The sequence below is a fragment of the Halichoerus grypus genome, chromosome 11 (genome assembly GCF_964656455.1).
Source record: "Halichoerus grypus chromosome 11, mHalGry1.hap1.1, whole genome shotgun sequence".
Classification (NCBI taxonomy): Eukaryota; Metazoa; Chordata; class Mammalia; order Carnivora; family Phocidae; genus Halichoerus; species Halichoerus grypus.
Genome location: NC_135722.1, coordinates 61,731,480 through 61,757,203, shown reverse-complemented (window position 1 = coordinate 61,757,203; position 25,724 = coordinate 61,731,480). Strand labels below are relative to the sequence as shown.

Genomic DNA, 25,724 nt, shown 5'->3' with positions numbered 1-25,724 from the left:
ATTGCATAAACCCAATTCCTTAGTCTTTTTATTCTTGTTTTCAGTATTATCTCCCCCAATTCTGCCCAATCTTCCAAATGACTTTGATGCCCCAGGCTATCAGGTCTCTTCACCAAACTATATTTCGAACATTTATTGATTCATTCAACACATATTTACCGAAGGCTCATTAGGGGCCAGGCATTATGCCAGGTGTTGGAGAAAACAGTGACAGATGTGTCTCCACCATCATGGAGGATACAAATAAGAAATACAAGGGCAAGGCAGGGACATGGGTCGCTACAGGAGTTCCATGAAAGAGAATACGATTAGCCCTGCTTTGGTCACTTGACTAATCAACACTTTATTTCTGTTGCAGAGTTTAACAGTGATGTAAATAATAACCAGTAAGTGTGAAGTGAGGTACACTTTTTTCCATAATCATTACTTAAGGTAATTAAAAATATCGTGGTCCCACTTACTGGTCTATATCTTCCAGTAGTCTGTGAGCTCCTCCAGAACAATGATCATCATATCATTTGACAGAATTACAATCATATTGGATATACATACACATACGTATATATCATTACTTTAATATATGTGTGTATATGTAAAGAATTTTTTTTAAATAATGACTATATCATATTAATGATTATATAATATTCCATGATTGTATAATATTCCCATTTGAATAACAGTTCCAACTATACGATTGTATAGTATTCCAACTTGGGACATTTGTGCAAGTTGCTGAATCACATTGAATATTTAGATTATTTCTAATTTTTTACTATTATAAATAACATTCCATGGGTTATAATTTTTAAAAATCTTAGCTACAGATACGACTACTTTTTCTTAGGTTAGATTTTTAGAAGTGAACCTCTATTTGCTTCTTATAATTTCATATATATTATTAAATTGCTTTCCAAATGTATTGTACTAACTTACACTCCTGCCAGCAGTGTGAGTGACCCTATCTAATTGCATATTTGCTGGCATCGATAATTTTTTTTAACTTTAATAGGTAAAACTGGTATATCTTTATGTTTGCTTTTTTCATTTTCCTGGTGAGTTTAAACTATTCCTTTTTTTCCTTCAGTTTTTTAATAGCCTTATACTTCCTCTCCATAAATTGCCTGTTAAAGCCCTTGCCGACAGGAATCAAGTGTTGTTCCTTTAATGGGCCTCAGTGCTTAGAATGGTCTTGTTATGCAGCTGATGCTTACAAAGCTTTGAAAACAAATAGGTAGGAAAATCCAGGGGTAACTGTTTACATCCTTTATGAGAATACACTTGATCTCAGCCAAAAGGCCGAGAAGCGATACATCCTTTATGAGAATAATTAAGCCTCTAAAACCTAACGACTGTGACCACTTTAGAATTTACTAAGAATATATTAGCATACTTGAACCCCACAACTACTGTGTACTGTTATTTTCAGCATTTTTACTGTGTGGAACAAAGTCTGAAGTAACAGGTCTCAGAGGGATAAGTGGTGAAAATCAGGTCCACTCTGGAAACAGAAATTGTTTCCCTCCAGACGGAGACTAAACCAACTGAAGTTCGTCCTCCTCTACACAAGAGGGCGAAGCAGTAGGCCATGAAGCCGCACGAATAAGGGCCTCGTTGGACTACACTTCCCAGGTTTCTGCGCGATCCCCCGGAATGCTCAGCTGACCAGGATTTCAGGTTCCAGGTTGCCCGGTGGTAGGCTGTGACTCCGTCTCCCACCCACGCGCGTAATGGCTGCTGGCTTTTCCGGGAAACCTCTGCTGTTGCGCTGTACCTCATTGCTAGGGAACGGGCACTGGAAGGTCTCAGACACGGTCCCGCTTTCTTAGGGCGGTAACGTCCTGCGCCGGTTGGGAAGGGAAGGTGGGAGGAGCGAAGCCGCTGTGAACCATGCTCGTGAGCTGTGGGTCCGTCTGTGAAGAGGCCAGTCTTTGCCGGACCGCGGCTGGAGTCTGCGCTGGCGGTGTGCTTTTGCGGCAGGCGGAAAACTACACTTCCCAGCATCCTCGCGGTGCCAGAACTACCTTGCCCGAAAGCCTGAGCGTGATTCAGCCAGCCTTTCGCCTCCTCCCGCCAGCCCGAAAACAGGAAATGTGGAGTCGTTGTGTTTGGCGGCTGCTGCGGTCTGAGGGCCATGGGAGCTACCGGGTTTCGAGCCTCTGCGGGGATTTTTCGCCGGCCCTGCGAAGAGGTGAGATGAGGCAGCTTGTCACCGAAGCCTGAGTGCTATCTGGGGAGACTGCCGGTGGTTCTTGCCTGTTCGGTCGCGCGCGAGGCGACACTGCCACGCCCCTCCCAGCCCCGCCTGGTGCAGACGACCCCGCCGCTGGTCTCGCCAGGTTGCGCGGGGGCGAGGACCCAGTAGAGCACCGCCTTCTCCTCTGAGAGCCTGGGGTTCCACCTGGTTCCATCTCTAGAGTGTGCCCCGCCCCCCGCGCCGGCTGCTTTCTCAGGCCTTGTTTCCTTCTTACTGTCTAATGAGGCTGGCACTCCTCGCCCTCTGGGAGGTATGTCGGGAGCAATCTGTGTTCTGAGAGTTCTGGTTTCTCTCGTGGCCTGTTCAAACTTAGGCTGTTATTTGAGTGCTGTCTCGAGCCCACGTTTTTGGAAGACCACAGCATACATTTCAGGTCAGGCCGGCTTTATTTTCGCTGTAATTTCTAGTACTCTGCAATCACATAGTAGCCATTCAAAGCAAAACAAAACGTGAATGCTGGAACCTGCAAGTGTTGAACTTGGTGGCACCCCTGTTAGCATTGTGTCCTGAAGGACGTCAGACTTGATGCTGAAAGATGATTCCAGACTCCATTTCCTCTCACCCTTTTTAAAAACTCTGTAAGGTTGTCTACAGAATAGGCACTTCGTACTAATCTTATCAATTTCTGTTCAACTTAAATCTTCAGTGCCATGTGAAATGAGCCACCCAGTGCCCACTGTACTTTGTGCCATTCTGCTAATTGCTTCATTTCACGCACACAGTAAGATTGCAGTTGTAGATCGCCCATCTGTAAGACTGCTGTTGAGCTCCCAGTGTCTGTCACCAGGTATTTGGTTACATATTTAGGTCTTGGGTATACTTATACATTATGATGGACTTTACAAAAAGGAGATAGCATTTTTTGAACCCTAGGAAATCACCCCATTTTCAATCTAATCGTTGTAAATTTTGAGAGATAATGTGTTTTCATTTGAATATGTAAACAATATTAAACAATTTTGGAGAATGAACTTTGAAGTACTAGAAAATACTTAATAAGTAAGCAGTGTTGTCTTAACATATTTGTTGAGTTACCCTACTTGAATCTGACTTTCTTGGAGAAATCTTAAGTGGCCCCTTACAACTAATATGATTGTGTCTCTCATCACTGAACAAATAGTAATTGAATGCTTACTGTGTAGTTTAAACTTGCCTAATAATGTCAGTAATGAAGGAACTTAAAAACCTTGACCTCGACCTATGGAAGGATCTCAGTTATTTAGTCCAATATCCTTTTTAAAGATAAATAATAGAAGGCATGGGAAGGTGATGCAATTTGTCTAAGTTTTAAGAGTGCTGGATTCCTAGTTCATTACTGCTTCCCAAATTTAGCAGAATAGAAACCCTGGGGATACTTTCTAAAAATATGTAGTTTTAAGCCCTACTCCAGAACTACTGAGCCAGTCTTCAGGGGTGGAGACCAGGGATCTCTGTGTTACTTATTAATTCTGGTAATTCTGATGGAGCTAGCAAAGTGCCTGCCAACAGATCAGCATATAGAAATATATATTAATAACCAGCTATGTCACTAAAGTATTGCAACTCTGAAGTTAGCAGTAAGTTAATATAAAACTTGTAGCTTAGATTTAATGAGAGCATTTTACATGTATTATCGAAAGTAAAATCTGGTCTTTCCTGGCAAAGAGGCAGCTTGGTTCAAGGTAAGTCAGAGTGCTAATCCAAGATACACAGTTTAACAGCTTCGTGATGCTGGTTAAGTCTTTAAATGGAGTTTGTTTCTCACTTTAAGAAAACTACAAGATAGGTATGAAAGGAAGGGTTTGGGGTTTTGTACAATTATATAAGTTCTGGGAACTTCTAAGGTATTAATGACCTGTTATCCCACCCTGAGCTAAGAACAGTGATTCTTGTTACTTCATCTCCTCTACCTATTAATATGCTTGCAAAGACTTATTCTTAAAAGTGCTTATGAGGAAAAAATAAAGTGCTTATGAGTTGAAGTCTTGTGAAGCCCTACTGTGGATATCAAAGCTTTTCCATTTCCTTATTCCCTCCAAAGAAGAGTGCTCTCTAAAGTCCTACTGCAAGGGAGGGTGTAAACACCTACTTCTTAGGATTGTGAAGACTTAGTCAAAGATTACATAACTATTTGAGTACACCTAAGGAATGAATATTCCACAGATCCTTCTCTATTCTTGTTTCTTCTCATCCCCACAGTAAATAGAGCCCAAGGTAGAAATAGCAAAGGCAGCTCATGTCTTTGTGAATTTTGCTCATCCTGTTCCTCCTGCCTGGCTAACTCCTCTTTAAAATTTACTGTAACTAGTATCTTTTCCAAATAGCCATTTTTAGAAACTTTTATTTTATTTAAATTCAATTAATTAACATATGGTGTATTAGTAGTTCAGAGGTAAAGTTCAGTGATTCATCAGTTGCATATAACACCCAGTGTTCATTACATCATGTGTCCTCCTTAATGCCCATCACCCAGTTACCCCATCCCCCCACCCTCCTCCCCTCCAGGAACCCTCCATTTGTTTCCTGAGAGTCTCTTATGGTTTGTCTCCCTCTCTGATTTCATCTTAATTTATTTTTCCTTCCCTTCCCCATCATTCTCTGTTTTGTTTCTTAAATTCCATATGAGTGAAATCATACGATAATTGTCTTTCTCTGATTGACTTATTTCACTTAGCATAATACCCTCTAGTTCCATCCACATTGCTGCAAAGGGTAAGATTTCATTCAAATAGCCATTTTTTAACCCTTTATTCTCATCGAGGACCAAATATTTCTCCTCTGTATTCCCTTATGGATATATCTTGATAGCACATGAGTTAAAACCACAGCCTTGATCTTCATTGTACCCACAATACCTAACACAGTTCCTGTCAATCAGCAAATGTCTGCTGAGCACCCAGAATTGTATTAGGCATTGGGGATTCCATGATGAGCAAGAACAGGTATGGTTCCTGCTCACAGGGACCTTACCATCTTACACAGTGGTCGTCAGTTTTTCTGTAACGAGCCAGGTTATATTGTAGCCATTGTGAGCCATATGGTCACTGATAACTCTTCTTGTCTTGGTAGCATGAAAGCACCCATAGGTGTAAAAAGGACTGGCTATTTCTTTTTTATCATTTGAACTTAGAGTTTATATTTAGATACTGTTTTTTAAATTCTCATGTTTTTCATTCATAAGTGAATGAGCATGGCGGTGTTGCAATAAAGCTGTTTAGAAAAATAGGTGGTGGTGGCCTGCAGGCTGTGGTTTGCTGACCTGACCTGACCCCTGTCCTGGTGGGAAAGATAAGCAGTTAACAATCATATAAATGTGTAAATTGTGAGGTGCGGCAAAATAATGTTCTAGGATCCTGTGAAAAACCCTAACAAGAAAAAACCTGACCTAAAGGAGTCTGGGCAGGCCTTATGGTGGAGGAGACATTTGAACTGAACACTGAAGGATAAATATGAGCAGGCAAAGAAACGGGGAACTTTCTTAAATTATTAAGAGAATTAAAGAATTAAGAGTCCTTGAGAGCGGAGGGCCAAATTGAGCACAGTGGGTCATTAGATTGCAGCTGCACCCGGCAGAGATTTGCAGCAGTGGTAGGTATTTATTTGGTCTCTCTCCCATATCAGTGGGAAGCTTCCCTTTGTGAAAGGAAGAAGAATTGTGCACTAATCTGCCTAGCTCTGGGACCATAAGATCTCAGGCAGTTACTTAGCATTTCTGAACCTGTTTTTCTCATCCATAACATGAGAATTTTAAGGATAAATAATAGGTGTGAAAGCAGTATCGTGTTATATAAATATTACTCCCCTTCCACACAGTAAACCCCAAATAAAATACTAAACTTCTAATAAAGGATGGGTAACTGTGGGTACTAATCATTCCTAATGCAATTGTTATTGGAAATATTACTGAAATCTGCCCCTCTTTTTCCTCTGATATTTTCTTTTCTCTTCCTTAGGTTTAATATTGACACACAAAGGCACATTGCTTAACTCTTCTAGATGGCACTCAGAGCCAAAAAGATTGCTGACCACTGCGCTAATGTGTGTGTGTGCACGCACGCGCATGTGTGCAAAAGTGATCCATCTTTACATCTGATTCCTATTACCTGTAAACAGAATTTATCTGAGTATTTGAATGAATTGATATAAAGGACTAGCCATTAGTTTTTCATCATTGAATTTAGAGTTTATATTTAGATACTGTTTTTAAACATCTCTTTCCTGCCTACTAGTCCACAAAGTCAGCAAAGACATCAGTTATGTCTGGTTTTGCACATCATCCCCCAGGCCTGGCAAGTATTTGTTGGCTGAAAAGATACATAGGAAAGAATGACATTTTCCCTACACTACCTAGCAGAAATGTAATACCTGAGGTTGCAGCTATGTCTTTTAAGTACATAGATAACTTAAGCGATTAGGATAAAAAAGAGACAGCATAGGGTGACAGAAAGAGCATGAGCTTTGGAGTCAGAAGACTTGAGTCTCAATTCTGATTCTACCAATGACTCTGTAACTTTAGGTAAAATGCTTTATCTTTTCTAGGTTCAGTTTTCTTTTCTAAAAATGTAGATAATATCACCTTGCGTTCATAGTATGTAAAATATCTGGTATATGGGGTGCCTGGACGGCTCAGTCTGTTAAGCATCTGCCTTCAGCTCAGGTCATGATTCTGGGGTCCTGGGATCAAGCCCCGTGTCAGGCTCCCTCTTCAGTGGGGAGTCTGCTTCTCCCTCTGCTCCTCCCACTGTTCATGCTCACTTGTTCTCTCTCTTTCTCTTTCAAATAAATAAAATCTATAAAAAAATATCTAGGATAGTACCTAGTGTTCAATTAATAGTTACACTAATTAGCTGTTATTTTACTTAGTACATAATAATAGTAATGAAGTTGTATATAGACAGAATTCTGAAAAAGAATGAAATCTTTTAATGAAATTCATCAGTAATATATGGAAAAGGACCAGACTGTGTCTGGGTTAAAAATTGGGAATTTATTGAAATGGGACAATTTATTGCAAAAATGAGAAATTTGCTAGGGCTTTTGTGTTGACAGTAGTAAATACCCCAGGATTTAAAATCAAATACATCGATTGATTCAACAGTAAAATATTGTGACCCAGTTATCTGCCAAGCACCTTTCTAGGTACTGAAAGTACAGTGATGAAAAACCTAAAGTGCCATGGAGCTTACATTCTGGTTCAGAGAGACAAACCAGACAATTACAGATTAGAGCTGAGAACTATGATGGAAATAAAATGGATATGTAAGAGAGTGGGCGTTCAAAAAGCTACTTTATATGGGGATGTAGGTATAAATAATTACCATAGCTCTATGAAAAACTTCTGAGCCCCTAGGAGAGTTGGGTGGTTTCCACTCTTCCAGTAATGAGAGACGTGGCAGTGATATCCAAAGCTTTTGATGTATATTACAACTTTTGACTGACTCTTAACAAATAAAATATATCCGAAAGAAGGAAAGGAAACATTTATTCAATGTTTGCCATGTATAGAATAATGTTAGAAACTTTTCAGATAAAAGAGTGGGCCGCTCAGAAGAATCCGTTTTCTTCCTTGAAATTATAGAATTCCTAGGAGCTGGAACTGTGTGGTAAATAGATAGGAGTAATGCCTTAGAAGCTAAAGTGTCACACTTGTGTTGGTTACTACAAGGAAAAAACCTGTCTTCCTTTTTCAGACTTCTTCACCACCACAACCAAGGAAGGATATGATATGAGGCGAGTGGACATAACTCCTTTAGAACAAAGGAAATTAACATTTGATACCCATGCACTGGTTCAGGATTTGGAAACTCATGGTGAGAAATGGGTACCTCTTGAAAGAATATTAACAGTCACAGTAAATTACCTAGTGAAGACAATATCATTATTATGAACAATTATGAGTCACTTTAAATACAAGTGCCATCCATACAGTGGAATATTCTACAGTCATAAAAATGGTGTTGAGGAATATTTACTGATCTGAGAAATACTCAGATTAAGTGGGAAAAAAACATAAAATTACATGTGTAGTATGATTTCAATTATGTAGAAAAGAAAAACGAGTTTCTAGGCTGATACTAAAGTTCACATGGAAGTGCAAGGACATTTAAGAATAGCAAAAAAGAAAAAGAACAAACAAAAGATTACCAGGTATCAAAACAGTAAGTTAAATTATGTGATAGTACAGGAATAGAAAAGTTGATTAATAGAATGGTATTCAGATAGATATAGACATTTTTAGCGAACAATAAAAAAGGCATTACAAATTAGGGAAAGGAAGGGCTATTTAATAAATTGATAGGATACATCACTAGCTGTTTGAAAAAACAGATACTCTGACTGAAAAATAAATTACAGATTGACTAAAAGTCAAATGTAAAAAAAAAAAAAATGAGAGGGCGCCTGGGTGGCTCAGTCATTAAGCGTCTGCCCTTGGCTCAGGTCATAATCCCGGGGTCCTGGGATTGAGTCCCACATTGGGCTCCCTGCTCAGTGGAAAGCCTGCTTCTCCCTCTCCCCCACTTGTGTTCCCTCTCTCGCTGTGTCTCTCTCTCTCAAATAAAATTTAAAAAAAAGAGAGAGAGAAAAGCTATTAAAAATAGTAGAATATAGAATATTTTAAGACTTTTAGATTGAGGAAGCAAGACCTAAAACTCAAAAGCAGAAGAGTAAAGACTGACAGATGGGACTACTGAAATACTTAAAAATGTATATCAAAGGGTATCATTTACAAAGTTAAAAATGTTAGGAACATACATGACAATGAACCTATTGCTTTAATATACAAAGAGTTCATATGAATCAATAAAAAAATTTCAGTAATTTTAAAGAAAAATGGTCAAAGGCCAAAAATAGCTCACAGAAAAATATAAATAGGCAATAAATATATGTAAAGTTACTTGACTGAAGTGCAAATTTTAAGGATAAATAATGCAATGCCATTTCAGTTTTTAATGCCAATCATAAACTCAAAACCACTAGCAATATCCAGTGTTGATGTAGACATGGGGAAATGGATCAGTGGGAATTAAAATTGAAGAGTGCTTTTGGAGAGTAACAATCTGAAAATTTTAATTGTAACCCTTTTTTAAGTGAAAAATTTGATGAGGAAAGTTATTTTAGCTGTTTATGTTGATAAGGATATGCATTTTTAAAAAAACATAAATATGTATTTGCTGTCTACAGGATTTGACAAAGCACAAGCAGAAACAATTGTATCAGCATTAACCACTTTATCAAATGTCAGCCTGGATAGTATCTACAAGGAGATGGTTACTCGAGCTCAACAGGTAATATTTTCATTATTATCAGTTCTGACAGTTTCATCAGTCTTTTTTATACTGCATCTCTGACTACCCACCCACCTTCTAAACACACCTACATCTTCCTTATACTCTATAAGGGAACCAAGGAACAAAAAGCAAAACCCTTTAGTAAAGTCACTATCTAAAGAGATTGAGGAAGGGGCACCTGGGTGGCTCAGTCGTTAAGTGTCTGCCTACAGCTCAGGTCATGATCCCAGGGTCCTGGGTCCAGGGTCCCTGCTCAGCGGGGAGTCTGCTTCTCCCTCTCCTACTTGTGTTCCTCTTCTCATTATCTCTCTCTGTCAAATAAATAAAATCTTAAAAAAAAATAAAGAGATTGAGGAGTTAGAAGAGTCATAATAAAATTATTGTAGCACAGAGAATGAAATTTTGTCAAATGTTTTGTTATGTGAGAAAATTATTATTTGAATTATTTGAGGTGGTGGTGGTAGATGATTTGTGAAATAACTTTTTTCCCATAGAAAACCTACCACAGTAGAAAAGCTAACTTATAAGATAAAAACATTTTGGGGGCACCTGGGTGGCTCAGTTGTTAAGCATCTGCCTTCGGCTCAGGTCATGATCCCAGGGTCCTGGGATTGAGCCCCACATCGGGCTTCCTGCTCCGCGGGAAGCCTGCTTCTCCCTCTTCCACTCCACCTGCTTGTGTTCCCTCTCTCGTCCTCTCTGTCAAAAAATAAATAAAATATTAAAAAAAAAAAGATAAAAACATTTTAGTGTAGGTCACGTGTATGTTCTGGTTAACTTTCACAAAGTTAGAAAGTTGGAAGGGACATAAACATGGCTGGGAACAACTTCATTAATATGCTTTTATTTGGATACACAAATCCTTAAGGTCAAATAATGCTGTTTACTAAGAACTTAGGATGAGAGATGCACAGAGCTGTGGATTTCTCATGTATTATTTTACGTAATTCCTATAACAATCTTGAGAAGTAGGTAGAATTATTCTACTTTGCCACTGAAGAGTGAATTGGGTTGAGTAATTTTTAAGAATCAATAAAAAAATTTCAGTAATTTTAAAGAAAAATGGTCAAAGGCCAAAAATAGCTCACAGAAAAATATAAATAGGCAATAAATATATGTAAAGTTATTTGACAAGTGCAAATTTTAAGGATAAATAATGCAATGCCATTTCAGTTTTTAATGCCAATTATAAACTCAAAACCACTAGCAATATCCAGTGTTGATGTAGACATGGGGAAATGGATCAGTGGGAATTAAAATTGTAGAGTGCTTTTGGAGAGTAACAATCTAAAAATTTTAATTGTAACACATGTCACTGTGGTGCTATGGAGAAAAAGCAATAATTTTATATAAAGCATAGAATAAGCTAAATGAGCTTAACTGTGGAATAATTCATAGAACTCATAATAATTCATGAATTAATTCACTGTGTTTAAGAATTTGTTTCCTTCCAATGAAGGGGGGGAATCGGAGGGGGAGACGATGAGAGACGATGGACTCTGAAAAACAAACTGAGGGTTCTAGAGGGGAGGGGGGTGGGAGGATGGGTTAGCCTGGTGATGGGTATTGAGGAGGGCACGTTCTGCATGGAGCACTGGGTGTTATGCACAAACAATGAATCATGGAACACTACATCTAAAACCAATGATGTATGGTGGTTAACATAACAATAAAAAATTAAAAAAAAATTTGTTTCCTTCCTATAATTTTATATATATATATATATATAAAAGATGTATTTATATATATCAGTTAGATCTCCCTCCCCCACTTTGGAGTTGACAGATACTTTATTTTTACTTAGGAATTAAGATTTGTCTTTTTTATTCTTCCTTTCCCAAGTGATATACTGTTAAAAATGTGGTTTACAATTTGCAGAAATACTCTTTTTTAGCATTTATTATTGAAATATAATTGGTACACAATGTTGTATTAGCTTGAAGTGTACAAAGTAGTGATTTGACAATTTTGTACATTACTTAGTGCTCCCCCATGATATATGTAGTCACTGTCTGTCATTATACAATGTTTTTACAATGAATGTTATTGACTATATTCCCTATGCTGTACTTTTTATCTCCAGGATTTATTTATTTTATAACTGGAAGTTTACACCTCTTAATTCTCTTTACCTATTTCACCCATCCCCCCATTTCCACCCCTCTGCTAACCACTAGTTCTTCTGTTTCTGCCTTTTTTTTTTATTTGTTTTGTGTTTTAGATAATACATGTAAATGAAATTATATAGTGTTTGTCTTTCTCTGTCCGATGTATTTCACTTAACATAATACCCTCTAGGTCCATCCATGTTGTAACAAATGGCCAGATCTCATTCTTCTTTATAATTGAGTAATACTCCATTGTATATATACCACTTCGCTATACATTCATCTCTCCATGGACACTTGGTTTCCTTCCATATCTTGGCTATTGTAAATAAGGCTGCAATAAACCTAGGAGTGCATATATCTTTTAAAAAATCAGTGTTTTCATTTTCTCTGGTAAATACCCAGTAATGGAATTACTGGATCATGGTATTTCTATTTTTAATTTTTTGAGGAATCTCTATACTGTTTTTCACAGTGATTGCGTCAGTTTACATTCTCACTAGTAGTTCACAAGGGTTCTCTTTCTTTCTACATCCTTATCAACACTTGTATTTCTTGTTTTGATAGCCATTCTGACTAGTGTGAGGTGATCTCTCGCTGTGGTTTTGATTTGCATTTCCCTGAGAATTAGTGATGTTGAGCATCTTCATATGTCTGTTGGCCATCTGTATGTCCTCTTTGGAAAAACGCTTATTCAGTTCCTCTACCCACTTTTTTTTTTCATGAATAATTTGTGAATTAATTCACTGAATTTAAGAATCTGATTTCTTATAGCTTTTTTTAATTTTTCAGATTTAGGTTTCCTTTCTCAGATAAATATTTAACAGAGAAAAATTAGGATTTCTTTCTTAATAAAATTAGAACCTTTTGCATAAAATTTCAATGCTTAAAGAGTCATGAAGCATTGAAAGCTTTTAAAAATTTTACTATCATTTCCAATTAATTAGACTTTAGAATTAAAAGCATTCAACCCTTAGATTTCACTTACCCTTAAATTTTTGTGTGCATTATTTTAGCTTACTTTATTCAGGATCATGACAGACTACTAAATCCACTAAAAAAAAAACAAAACTGTCATTTAATTAATTCCCCAGAACCTCTGAGCTACTCTGAAAGGGCTAATGAAGCTACTGACATTTTTTTTTTAAAGGTATAAGAAATTAATTTTTCAGGTTCTTCTCAAATATAAAATCAACTTTCCACATACTCAGTGAATATTAAACTTGAAAACAAAGCACTGTAAGTAATTTATCTTTTTTATGAAGTTTTTAATCTTTATTCCTATAAACAAACAATGTTATGGTAGTATCAGATGTACAATATAGTGATTGACCAATTCTATACAGTACTCAGTGCTCATCATAAATGTACACCTATTTCACCCATCTCCCCTCTTGTAACCATTAGTTTGTTCTCCATAGTTAAGAGTCTGTTGCTTGGTTTGTCTCTCTTTTTTGTTTTTAATCTTTGCTTGTTTGTTTTGTTTCTTAAATTCCACATATGAGTGAAATCATATGGTATTTGTCTTTCTCTGACTGACATATTTCACTTAGCATTGTGCTCTACCTCCATGTTGCTATAAATGGCAAGATTTCATTCTTTTTTATGGCCAAATAATATTCCATTGTATATATATATCTTTATATATCACCATATCTTCTTTATCCATTCATCAATTGATGGACACTTGGGCTGCTTCCATAATTTGGCTATTGTAAATCATACTGCGATAAACATAAGAGCACATGTATCCCTTTGAATAAGTATTTTTGTATTTTGGGGGTTAAATAGTAGTGCAATTACTGGTTCATAGGGTAGTTCTATTTTTCATTTTTTGAGGACCCTCCATACTATTTCCCACAGTGGCTACACCAGTCTACATTCCTACCAACAGTGCAGGAACGTTCCTTTTTTCTCCACATGCTCACCAACATTTGTTGTTTCTTGTTGAGTTTAGCCATGAGGTGTTACCTCATTTTAATTTTGATTTGCATTTCCCTCATGATAACTAATGTTGATTAGGCATCTTTTCATGTGCCTTTTGGCCATCTGTGTATCTTCCCTTGGAGAAATGTCTGTCATGTCTTCTGCCTATTTCTTAATTGGATTATTTGTTTTTTTGGAGTGTTCAAGTGTCTAAGTTGCATACATATTTTGGATACTAACCCTGTATTGAGCATGTCATTTGCAAATATCTTCTCCTATTCAGGATGTTGCCTTTTAGTTTTGTTGACTATTTCCTTTGCTGTGCAGAAGCTTTTTACTTTGATGTAATCCCAATAGTTTATTTTGTTTCTATTTCCCTTACCTTGGAAGACATATTTTAAAAAAATGTTGCTACTGCCAGTGTCAGAGAAGTTACTGCCTGTGCTCTCCTCTAGGACTTACAGTTTTGGGTGTTACATCCATGTTGAGTTTATTTTTGGTATGGTGTAAGAAAGTGGTCCAGTTTCATTCTTTTGCATGTAGCTGTCCAGCTTTCCCAGCACCCTTTGTTGAAGAGGCTTTTTCCTATTGCATATTGTCTCTTGCTTTGTCAGAGATTAATTGACCATATAATTGTGGGTTTTTTTCTGGGCTTTCTGTTCTGTTTTTGTGCCACTACCATACTGCTTTAATTACTACAGTTTTGTAATATAACTTGAAGTCTGGAATTGTGTACCTCCAGTTTTGTTTTGGTTTGTTTTTCAAGATTGCTCTGACTATTCAAGGTCTTTTGTCATTCCATGCTAATTTTAGGGTTGTTTGTCCTAATGCTGTGCAAAATGCTGTTGGTATTTTGATAGGGGTTGCATTAAATGTGTACATTGCTTTGGGTAGTATAGACATTTTAACACTATTCTTCCAATCCATGACCATGGAATATCTTTTTTTTTTTTTTTTTTTTTAAGATTTTATTTATTTATTTGAGAGAGAGCTAGGGAGAGAGCACCAGCTGGGGGGAATGGCAGAGGGAGAGTGATAAGCAGACTCCCCCATTGGCCAGGGAGCCCAATGCGCAGGGCTCACTTCCAGGACCCTGGGATCATGACCTGAGCCAAGGCAGATGCTTAACCAACTGAGCCACCCAGGCACCCCTATCTTTGCATTTTTTAAATTTCTTTAGTCAGTGTTTTAGAGTTTTCAGAGTACAGGTCTTTCACCTCCTTGGTTAAGTTTATTCTTAGGTATTTTATTATATTTGGTGCAACTGTAAATGGGATTATTTTCTTCATTTCTCTTTCTGCTGTTTCATTATTAGTGTATAGAAATGCAACAGATTTCTGTACATTGATTTTGTATCCTACAACTACTGAATTCATTTATCAGTTCTAGTGGTTTTGGGTGGAGTCTTTAGGGTTTTCTGTATATCGTATGTTATCTACAAATAGTGAAAGTTTTCCTTTTCCCTTACCAATTTGCATGCCTTTTATTCCTTTTTGTTGCCTGATTGCTGTGGCTAGGACTATATTGAATAGAAGTGGTGAGAGTGGCCATTCTTGTCTTTTCTTCGCCTTATGGAAAAAGCCCTCAGTTTTTCCCCACTGAGTATGATGTTGGCTGTGGGTTTTTCATAAAGGTCTTTATTATGTTGAGGTATGTTCCCTCTACACCTGCTTTGTTGAAGGTTTTTATCATGAATGGGTGTTGTACTTCATCAAATGCTTTTTCTTTATTTATCAAAATGATAATATCATTTTTATCCTTTCTCTTATTGATGTGATGTATCATGTTGATTGATTTGCAAATATTGAACCCTCCTTGTGTCCCAGAAATAAATCCCACTTGATGGTGGTAAATGATTTTTTTAATGTATTGTTGGATTCAGTTTGCTAGTATTTTTGTTGAGGATTTTTGTATCTCCGTTCATCAGAGATATTGACCTGTAGTTCTCTTTATTTGTGGTGTCTTTGGTTTTAGTATCAGGGTAGTGCTGGCCTCATAGAATGAAATTGGAAGTTTTCCTTCCTCTTCTATTTTTTGGAATAGTTTGAGAAGAGTAAGTATTAACTCGCCTTCTAATGTTTGGTAGAATTCACCTGTGAAGCCATCTGGTCCTAGACTTCTGTTCGTTGGGGCCTCCAGTGACTATCTCTCTGTCAAATACATACATTTTTAAAAATCTTAAAAAAAAAAGTCAGATGCTCAACCAGATGAGCCACCCAGGCTCCCCAGTGATAGGTCCTTTTTAACTCAACAAAGTAAATTCAAGGGAGTTGACCAATGAAATGCCATTCTGCTTGTGAAAAGTTAGGGACACAGATTTTTTTCTTAGCCCAAAATAAAAGAGGTTACCACCCCTTTAGCAACTGTACTAGGAGATACAGATGAAGGTATTATTTTTGCTGGCCAATACCAGAGTAAAGGAAAAGATGTCAGGTACTTATCTTCCTCATAAATTACATTTAGGGGTCTCTAGCATCTTTTAATTTTGCAGCATTGTCAGTGGTCAGGAGCACTTGGTAAAGTCCCTGTCCACCGGCCTCGAAGGCTGTCTTCCTCTGATGATATTCTAGGATACCCTGTCACCAGGCTCTAGACTGTGACTGACGTGTTCTTTTGAATTGGGATCCAGGAAGAACCTGCTGATGATAGGCTTGACCATAAGACGTTAGAGAGAGATTTACAGTGGCTTGGTCATACCAGCATGAGACAACAGGGAATCAGCAGAAGGTTGTATACTAATAGAATTCCAAGAAGCTTGTAAGGTTTGTGCTGAGGCTCCTATGATGTAACTCAACAAAGTGAGTGTCTTGATCACTAGAGGTAGTTGAAAAGTACACCCCAAGTGAGAAACACATTTTTTAACAGTTATGTTTTGTTTTTACTGTGAGGGCGTGAGCCTTGCAGCAAGGAAAGGCTTTATCTCATCCAGAAAACACACATACAAGAACAAGAACACTGATAACCCATACTAAGTGGCAGTTGAATGAAGTCCAGCTGCTGGTATTCAGAGGGTCCAGAAGGAGATCTGAAGCCTCTGAAAACAAACAAAAACAATTTTTCCAGGATTGTGCACCAAACAGGTCAGACCTTGCTGGTAGACCGCAAGTCTTCACCCCAGTACCTATTCATAATTTGAGTCATCTAAATGTACTACCATGGGTGTGAAGGTATGCAAAAAATGGAAGATGGGATTTGTCAGGGAGCCAGGAAGAACCAAGCCACTGTCTTAGGCTTCCCATACACTTGGTTATTCAGTTTATAACCATTACTTACCCATCTTAATTTTTCTGATTCAGGAGTACACTATTGCCATGTTACAAGGATGTTAGGATGGCAAAAGTCTGGCAGTGAGGTGCCATTTTTGCAGAAGCAGAATGGACTTTTGTCCACATGTGCCACAGTTTTACAAATATAAAGAAGGCTTCATATTACTTATTTGACAATGCTTTCCATGTAATTTGCATGTCAAATAAGCCTGATTGGTTTAACAAATCCTTTGGAATATGCCAGGTCAAAAAGACTTCATTTAGAATTTGATTTGGAAAAATTCGTCAAAAAGACCATCAAAGATTTTTAAAAATTATTTATTTTGGAGAGAGAGCGAGCATGCAGGCGTGGGGGGAGGGGCAAAGGGAGATGGGGAGAGAATCTACAAGCAGACTCCACGCTGAGCTCAGAGCTGGAGGTGGGGCCACAACCCTGAGATCATGACCTGAGCCGAAATCAAGAGTCAGATGCTTAATGACTGAGCCATTCAGGAGCCCCAAAAATATCAAAAAAGATTTTAAAGCACTTGCCTAAATAAGATAACAGATCATTATGAAATTTAATATTTAGAAGAGAAAAGAACTTCTACAATCTTATCAAAAACAGACCGAAAGTCCAAGAAAACGTTGTCCCTTTAATAGAAAACTAAATTCTAATTTTGCAACAGCTTACTTTTCATATTGAAACTTTTTTTAATAAATTTATTTTAATCTTAACCAGTTTGTGACTACAGATTAAAATTCCTTTTTAATGATTCCTTTTTCAACCTTCTGTAATTATTTTTTCTACATCCCAGTTCTGTCCTATGTTTAGTAATTAATGGTTTAGTATTTTCTCTTATTTGGAAATGATATAGATATTTAATAAATTTAACTTAACAAAACTTTAAGGTTTTACACTACTAAAAAGATTTAGGGAGACTATTTAAAAAGATTACCTAAAATTTTTATTTACTTGTTCTTAATAATTATATTTAAATTACTTACAAAAACTTCATTAAATCTTTGAAAAAGTCAGTCATTATCCAAAGCTATTATTTTTTGTATGACACCTTCTTGAGGTGGCAAACAGTCTAACAGCCTCTAAATGCTCGACTTCTGTCCACCAATTTTTGTGGCTTTTTGGACTCCTAGATACGTGCTCGCAAGAGTCTTTATTTACATAAAGCAAGACAAATGTGCACCTGAATATACTGGAAGTACTGTGTCCTGGCCACAGGGCCCTGTGTACACCATCAGCAATTCCCATAGAACCTTGCTGGGGTTTTCCACATGGGGAATTGTGGTCTGAAAGCCTTGGCTCCTGGAAGACCCTTCTGCCCGCTCAACTGGGCTCCAGCATAACCATCTGCCATTTCAAGCTGACCTGCCTTGTAAAGGAACGCCAATCAGGTCAAGAGCTGAACTGAAAAACACCAAAACCAAAAGAGAGAGTCGAGCTCAGAAACAAGAGGAAATTACCACAGCCCTCAGAAACAAGAAAGACTGTGAACTCAAAGGGTTTGTGGGCACCATGTCTGTGTTTTTCGTTCTCCTTGAATGCTGCCAGAAGAAGTTTGCTTCGGTTTCTCTGACTGCCACCATTCAACCCAGTAATTTTTTTTTAAGTAAGCTCTATGCCCAATATGAGGCTTGAACTCATGACCCCAAGATCAAGAGTTCCATATTCTACCAACTGTGCCAGCCAGGCACTCCTCAACCAAGTAAATTTAAAGATCTACTTGGCTTTATTAAATGATTCATAAATCAGACAGTAGCTCATTTGGCAAGTACAGCGTGGCTCTGAGGAGTTGTACAAAATGGAAGGTTTTTATAGGAGGGTAGGGCAGGAAAGTTATTAGCAGAAGAAAAGGATTGTCCCTTAGGGGAAAAGCAAAGGGTCTTATGCAGATAACCTCATCTTTCCTTAGGTGATGGAGTGTGCCCATGTGGCAGACTCATTGACACTGATCCAAAATTTCCTAACCAGATTGTCTTTTCTTCCATTGTATATTCTTGCCCTTCTTTGTTGTAGATTAATTTACCATATAAGCATGGGTTTATTTTTGGGCTTTCTACTCTATTGATCTGTGTGCCTGTTTTTATGCCAGTACCAGGCTGTTTTTATCACAATAGCTTAATAGTATATCTTGAAATCTGGAATTGTGACACCTCCAGCTTTGTTCTTTCTCAAGATTGCCACCGCTATTTGAAGTCCTTTGTCATTCTATACAATTTTAGGATTATTTGTTCCAATTCTGTGAAAGATGCAGTTGGTATTTTGATAGGGATTGCATTGAATTTGTAGATTGCTTTGGGTAGTATGGACATTTTAACAATATGAATTTCTCCAGTCCGTGAGCCTGGAATATCTTTCCTTCTTTGTGTGCCATCTTCAGATTCTATCATCAGTGTCTTAAAGATTTCAGAGTACAGTTTTTTCACCTCCTTGGTTTAGTCCTAGGTATTTTATTCTTTTTGGTGCAATTGTAAATAGAATTGTTTATTTCTCTGCTACTTTGTTACTAGTATATAGAAATGCAGCTGATTTTTGGGTGTTAATTTTCTGTCTTCCAACTTTACTGAATTCATTTATTACTCCTAATAGGGTTTTTTTTGTGGAGTTTGGGGCTTAAGGTTTTCTGTGTATAGTTTTAGGATTTTCTTTGTATAGTTTCAGGTCATCTGCAGATAGTGACAGTTGTACTTCCTCACCAATTCTGTGCCTTTTCTTTTTGTTGTCTGATAGCTGTGGCTAGGACTTCCAGTACTGTGTTGAATGAAACTGGTGAGAGTGGACATCTTCATCTTGTTCCTGATTTTAAAGGAAAAGCTCTCCATTATTCACCATTGAGTATCACGTTAGCTGTGGGTTTGTCATACATGGCTTTTATTATGTTGAGGTATGTTCCCTCTACACCCACATTGTTGAGAGTTTTTATCATGAATGGATGCTATATTTTGTCATATGCTTTTCTTTGCATCTGTTAAGATGATCATATGGTTTTTATCCTTCCTCTTGTTAATGTGATGTACCACATTGATAGGTTTGTGAATACTGAACCATCCTTGCATCCCAGGAATAAAGCAAACTTGATCATGGTAAATGATCCTCTTAATGTATTGTTGAATTCAGTTTGCTAATATCTTTTGAGAATTTTGCATCTGTGTTTATCGTAGATACGGGCCTGTTTTCTTTTTTTTTTTGTAGTGTTTTTGACGGGTGGTTTTGGTATCAGGGTAATGCCGGCCTCATAGAATGGATTTGGAAGTTTTCTGTCCTATTTTTTGGAATATTTTGAGAAGAGGTGTTAACTTTTGCTTAAATGTTTGGTAGAATTCACTGTGAATCTTTCTGGTCCTGGACTTTTGTTTGTTGGGGGTTTTTTGATTATCAGTTCAATTTCATTACTAGTAATTGGTCTGTTCAGATTTTCTATTTCTTCCTGATTCAGTTTTGAAAGTTTATATATTTCTAGACATTTATGTATTTCTTCCTGGTTGTCCCCTTCGCTGGCATGTAGTTTTGTAGTATTCTGTTCTAATCTTTTGTATTTCTGTGGTGTCAGTTGTTACTTACCCTCTTTCGTTTTTTATTTTATTTGTGTCTTCCTCCCTTTTTTCTTGATGAGTCTGGCTAAAAGTTTATCACTTTTGTTTATCTTTTCAAAGAACCGGCTCTGGGTTTCATTATTCTATTTCTATTGGTTTTTTAGTGTCTATTTCATTTATTTCTACTCTCATCTTTATTATTTTCTTCCTTCTACCAATTTTAGGTTTATTCTGTTCCTTTTTCTAGTTTCTTTACACGTAGGGTTAGATTATTTATTCGAAATTTTTTTTGTTTCTTGAGGTAGGCTTGTTTCACTATGTATCTCCTGAGAACTGCTTTCACTGTGTCCCAAAGATTTTGAACCATTGTGTTTCATTTTCATTTGTCTCCATGTATTTTTTTATTTCCTCTTTGATTTCTTTATTGACCCATTGGTTGTTTCATAGCATGTTGTTAACTTCCATGTGTTTGTTTCTTCCACTTTTATTCTTGCGATTTATTTCTAGTTTCATACTGTTGCAGTTGGAAAAGATTACTATGAATTCAGTTTTACTAAATTTAGTGAGACTTGTTTTGTGGCCTCACATGTGACCTGTTCTGGAGAATGTTGTTATGTGTTCCCTTGAAAAGAATGTATAATCTGTTGTTTGGGGGTATGTCCATCTGGTCTAATATGTTGGTTGAAAGACTACTGTTTCCTTATTTATTTTTTTCTGTATGATCTATTCGTTGTTGTAAGTGGGGTATTAAAGTCTCTCAGGATCGTATTACTATTTCTCCCTTTATCTATTAATATTTGCTTTATGCATTATTAGGTGCTCCAGTGTTGGGTGCATAGATATTTATAATTGTGATATCCTCTTGTTGGATATATCCCTTTATTATCATGTAATGCCCTTGTTTGTCTGTTAGTCTTTGTTTTAAAGTCTATTTTTATTGATTTAATTACTGCTACTCTGGCTTGCTGCACCCCCCGCCATCAGTTTGCATAGGGTATCTTTTTCCATCCCTTCACTTTTAGTCTGTATGTTTCTTTAGTACTAAGGTGAGTCTCTCGTACACTGCACGTAGATGGGTCTTTTTTTATCCAATCTGTCGCTCTGTGTCTTTTGATTGGAACACTTAGACCATTTCATTTAATTATTGATGTATATGTTCTTTTTGCCATTTTGTTGCTTTTGTAGTTCTTCTCCATTCCTTTCTTGGTCTCTTGCTCTCATTCCTTGTGATTGATGACTTTCTTTAGTGTTTTGCTTAGCTTTCTTTCTCTTTAGTTTTTGTGTATTTCTTGCAGGTTTTAGGTTTGTGGTTGCCATAAGGTTCATATATGACATCCTAAGTACTTAGCTGTCTATATTAAGTTGATGGTTACTTAAGTTCAAACACATTCTAAAAGAAACCCATTTTTATCTACCCCCTCCACATTTTATGTATATGTTGTCATATTTTATATCTTTTTAGTTTGTGAATCCCCTTAACTGATTTTTAAATATAATTGACTTTACTACCTCTATCTTTAATCTTCAAACTCACTTTTTAAGTGTTTGCTGTACTACCTTTACTTTGTTTGCTTTTACTCATGAAAGTTTTTCATTTCATAATTTTCTTCTAATTTGACCTCTTCTTTTCCCCTCAAAGAAATCATTTTGTATTTTTTATAAGGCCTCTAAAGGTGATGAACTTTTAAAAATTTTGTCTGGAAAACTGAACAATGCCTAATGATAACCTTGCTGGGTAGAGGATTCAGGTTGTAGGCTTTTACAACCTTAAGCACTTTTAATATATCATACTCTTCCCTTCTGGTCTATATAGTTTCTGCAGGGAAATCAGCTGATAGTCTTGGATTTCCTTTGTATATAACTCATTGTTTTCTCTCTTTCTGGTTTTAAACTTCTCCCTTTTATCTTTGACATTTTAATTACTATTTGTGGTGTGGACTTCCTTGGGTTCATCTTTAGTACTCCTCTGCACTTCTTGAACCTGGAGGTCTGTTTCCTTCCCTAAGTGAGGGAGGTTTTCATCTATTGTGTCTTCAAATAACTTATCTGCCCCCCTCTTCCTTTTCTTCTTTTGGGACCCCTATAATGCAAATTTTTTTTGCTTGATGTTGTCCAAGAGATCCCTTAACCTATCCCTTTTTTTTTTTTTCCTTTTTACTGTTCAGCTTGGGTTCTTTCCATTGCCCTCTTTTTCATATTGCTAATCTCTTCTTTTCTGTCCTCTAATCTGTTGATTCCCTTTAGTTCATCTTTCATTTCATTTATTGTGTTCTTCAACTCTGATTGGTTCTTTTTAATTTTCTGTCTCTTTGTTCAAGTTCTTACTGAGTTTATCAACCCCAATGTCCAATCCAGTGGGCATCTTTATGTCCATAATTTTGAACTATTTATCAAGCATATTTCTTATTTCCATTCTATTTAGTCCTGTTTCCGAGGTTTTGGTTTTGTCTGAAGCAGACTCCTTTGTCTCCTCCTCTTGCTTTACTTTGTTTCTGTGAATTACATGCAACAGCTACTTTTCCAAAGTAGAGTGATATTGTGTAGTCATCCCCTGTGGAGGATGTGTGCCTGGTGACTTTGGCTGGCTTTCTGAATGTGTGGATGTCGGAGGCTTAGATCCTGGGGCACCTCGTGTTAGGGCCATTTTGGTGGGATGTACAGAACCAAAGCAGGTACAGGCCAGGTACAGGCCTGGACAGTCTCACAGCTCTCCATGTAGATTGCACCCTGGCCAGAGAGCTGGTGCTGTAGTGGGTATTGTCTGGAGGCAGTCCCAGGGTTCTTGCCTGGTAAGACAGCTGAAGCTGAAGAGGTTTCATTCTAGGCAGCTTGGGGCTCTTCATGGAGCTAGTGCCCTGGCAGGACAGCTTAAGTTTAAGTGAGCCTGGGCCAGGGGTTCCCAAGACCCTTCGTGCAGGTGGCACCCTGGTTGGGTGTGAGCTAATTTGGAAAGTCCTGGGATGCTCTTAACTGGGGGTATCCTGGCAAGTTATCTGGAGGTGAAGTGGTGGGGGCCTGGGTTATTCTGGGGTGCTTTGCACATGTGCCACCTTGGCGAGTCAGCTGTTGTGAACACTGACCGTGGGTGTTCTGGTGTGGTCTCCGCTGGGGCCACCTTCAAGACACTGTGTTGGTTTGGGCCAGGGGCCTAGTGCTTGCTGAGGTGGTAGGCTAGCTATGGTGTCTGCTCGCGTCTGTGCTCTCAAGGTGGACGGGGAAGATAAACAGTGATGTTCACCACCCCCTCTGAAGCAGAAAATACCTGCTGAGTTCCTGTACTGTTTGGCAGAGTTCTGGGGCAGGATCTTTTATATTCTAGTTACCCTTTGAAGCCTCATTGTTTTTTCTGTATCCCAGGGCAGACAGATCTGCTCATGGTCATTCAGTACTATAACTCCCACCGTGGCTCTCAGTGTCGGGATTGGGGGTTCCCTTCATGACTGTGTCTCTGTCTTGCCTTTTTGTATGTGATACATCTTTTGCTGTGCAGAAGCTGTTTGGTTAGCTCTGTGTTGTTCTTCAGGAGGAAGTGCTTTATAAATAGGTGTAGATTTGGTGTGTCCATGGAGGAGGTGAGTTCAGGGTCCTCCTGTGTGGCAACCTTGGACTGGAACCTCCTTTTCATTTTGATATATGGTTTTCACATGGCTTGGTTTTGTTTAGTTAGCCAAGAAACATTATACCTTATAGCATAACAACAGATTATTTTACATTCCATGAAAACAATTCTGTATAAGGTGATGGCATTCTATATCACTAGGCTATTTTAATTTTGCTTTCCAGGAAATAACAGTACAACAACTAATGTCTCATTTGGACTCCATCAGGAAAGACATGGTCATCCTAGAAAAAAGTGAATTTGCAAATCTGAGAGCAGAGAATCAGGTGATACAAGTTTCGGTTTATTACTAATAAAATAACTGACTTCACATGTATTCCACTTGGTGACGAATAGGACCAAATAATGATTTTATGTGGTCAATCAATAATTATCAAGGTTTTAGATCAAAGTATACTACATGTTTAACCATAACTAATGTTTCTATATATAAATTATGGTTTCTTGACCAAAGATTAAGGGTTGTACCTTACACATGTAAAAGTCACATGGAAGGGAAAATCTTTGAGCTCTGTATTTATTATATAAAATTTCTCATATAGCTCAATATAATGTTCTCAGAATTTAAAGTAATGTGATATTTTCCATTTTATATGATTCTGTGCTAACTTTTGTCAGTTAAAATTAGAAAACTTTCTGTACTTCAGTTGGAATTTTGATCGCTAGCTTAAATATTTTTAAATTTAGAATATCAGTCATGGTTTAAAAATAAAGTAAGTAGAACAAATACTTTTTTTGTATTTGTAAAATTCATAAGAATTTTTTGAATATGATGAAATACTACTTTCCTTTTTTGTGTAGTTTTAGTTAATGGTTAATTAGAAATGTGTAGAGATCGTCCAGTTTTTGCTAATGCAGGGTTTCAGATTTGTTGTGTTTGGTATAATGGCAATTGCATGTGATTTTTTTATACCTAGAAAATGAAAACTGAATTGGAACAAGTTAAGCAGCAACTGAAAGTAAGTTTAAGTACTTTTCTCACTTTAGAATATTTTACTAATTTCAGAACAAACATTATGAGATTTCTTTTTTAATATTTTGATTTTCTTTAAAGAATGAAACAAGTCAAATCAGAGCAGATAATAAACTGGACATCAACCTAGAAAGAAGCAGAGTAACTGATATGGTAATGTGCTTCTAAATGTGTTTTCTTGGTAACTTAATTCCTTTATTATTCCTTCTGGTCTTTTTTTTTTTAACCTCTTGATTCATCATATCCTTTAGTTTACAGATCAAGAAAAGAAACTTATGGAAGCAACCACAGAATTTACCAGCAAGGTAAACTAGTATGTAAAAATGTCTTTTATACCGCTCTCATGCCCTATACCTGAACTGTGATTTCTGTCAGAATCCACGTAACATATTTTGTAACTAAATTATTTGTATATACAAAGGAACTATTTTTTGAAAGCAAGGATTCACAATTAGCATTTAAATGAAGGCAGATACTAACAGTAAATATTTATTGAATGCTTATTATGTATCAGATACTGTTTTACTTGCTTTACTTCTGTTAATTCTCCTTATCAGCCTCTGAAGTAGGCCCTCTTTAGTCCCATTTTACCAATTTGGAAAATGAGACACAGGGAAGTTAAAGTCACATAGCTAATAAGTGGTCGAGCCAGAATGTGACCCTGGATTCTGAACTCCATACTCTACAACTGTTTACCTTCTCCTAATCCTAAATTGTAATCCATGTTTAATCTCTGTAGCTTGAGTAAAACCCAGCTTTTTGACTCAGCCTACAAGTTA

The 25,724-nt window shown here is 37.2% G+C and overlaps 1 protein-coding gene across 3 annotated transcripts in view; it reads left to right on the top strand.

Moving 5' to 3' along the window:
- Positions 1-1,671: 1,671 nt before the first annotated feature.
- CCDC90B (coiled-coil domain containing 90B) overlaps positions 1,672-25,724 on the top strand; it is a 37,807-nt gene continuing 13,754 nt past the window's right edge. The window contains exons 1-7 of one of the 3 annotated variants that reach the window (XM_078058608.1): positions 1,672-2,188; positions 7,924-8,043; positions 9,416-9,519; positions 24,137-24,238; positions 24,890-24,931; positions 25,027-25,098; positions 25,197-25,250. In XM_078058608.1, the coding sequence (XP_077914734.1) occupies positions 1,888-2,188; positions 7,924-8,043; positions 9,416-9,519; positions 24,137-24,238; positions 24,890-24,931; positions 25,027-25,098; positions 25,197-25,250 (795 nt within the window). In that variant the 5' untranslated portion in view covers positions 1,672-1,887. The remainder of the gene's footprint in view (positions 2,189-7,923; positions 8,044-9,415; positions 9,520-24,136; positions 24,239-24,889; positions 24,932-25,026; positions 25,099-25,196; positions 25,251-25,724) is intronic. The other 2 variants (XM_036099722.2, XM_036099721.2) reach the window with 2 other exon arrangements.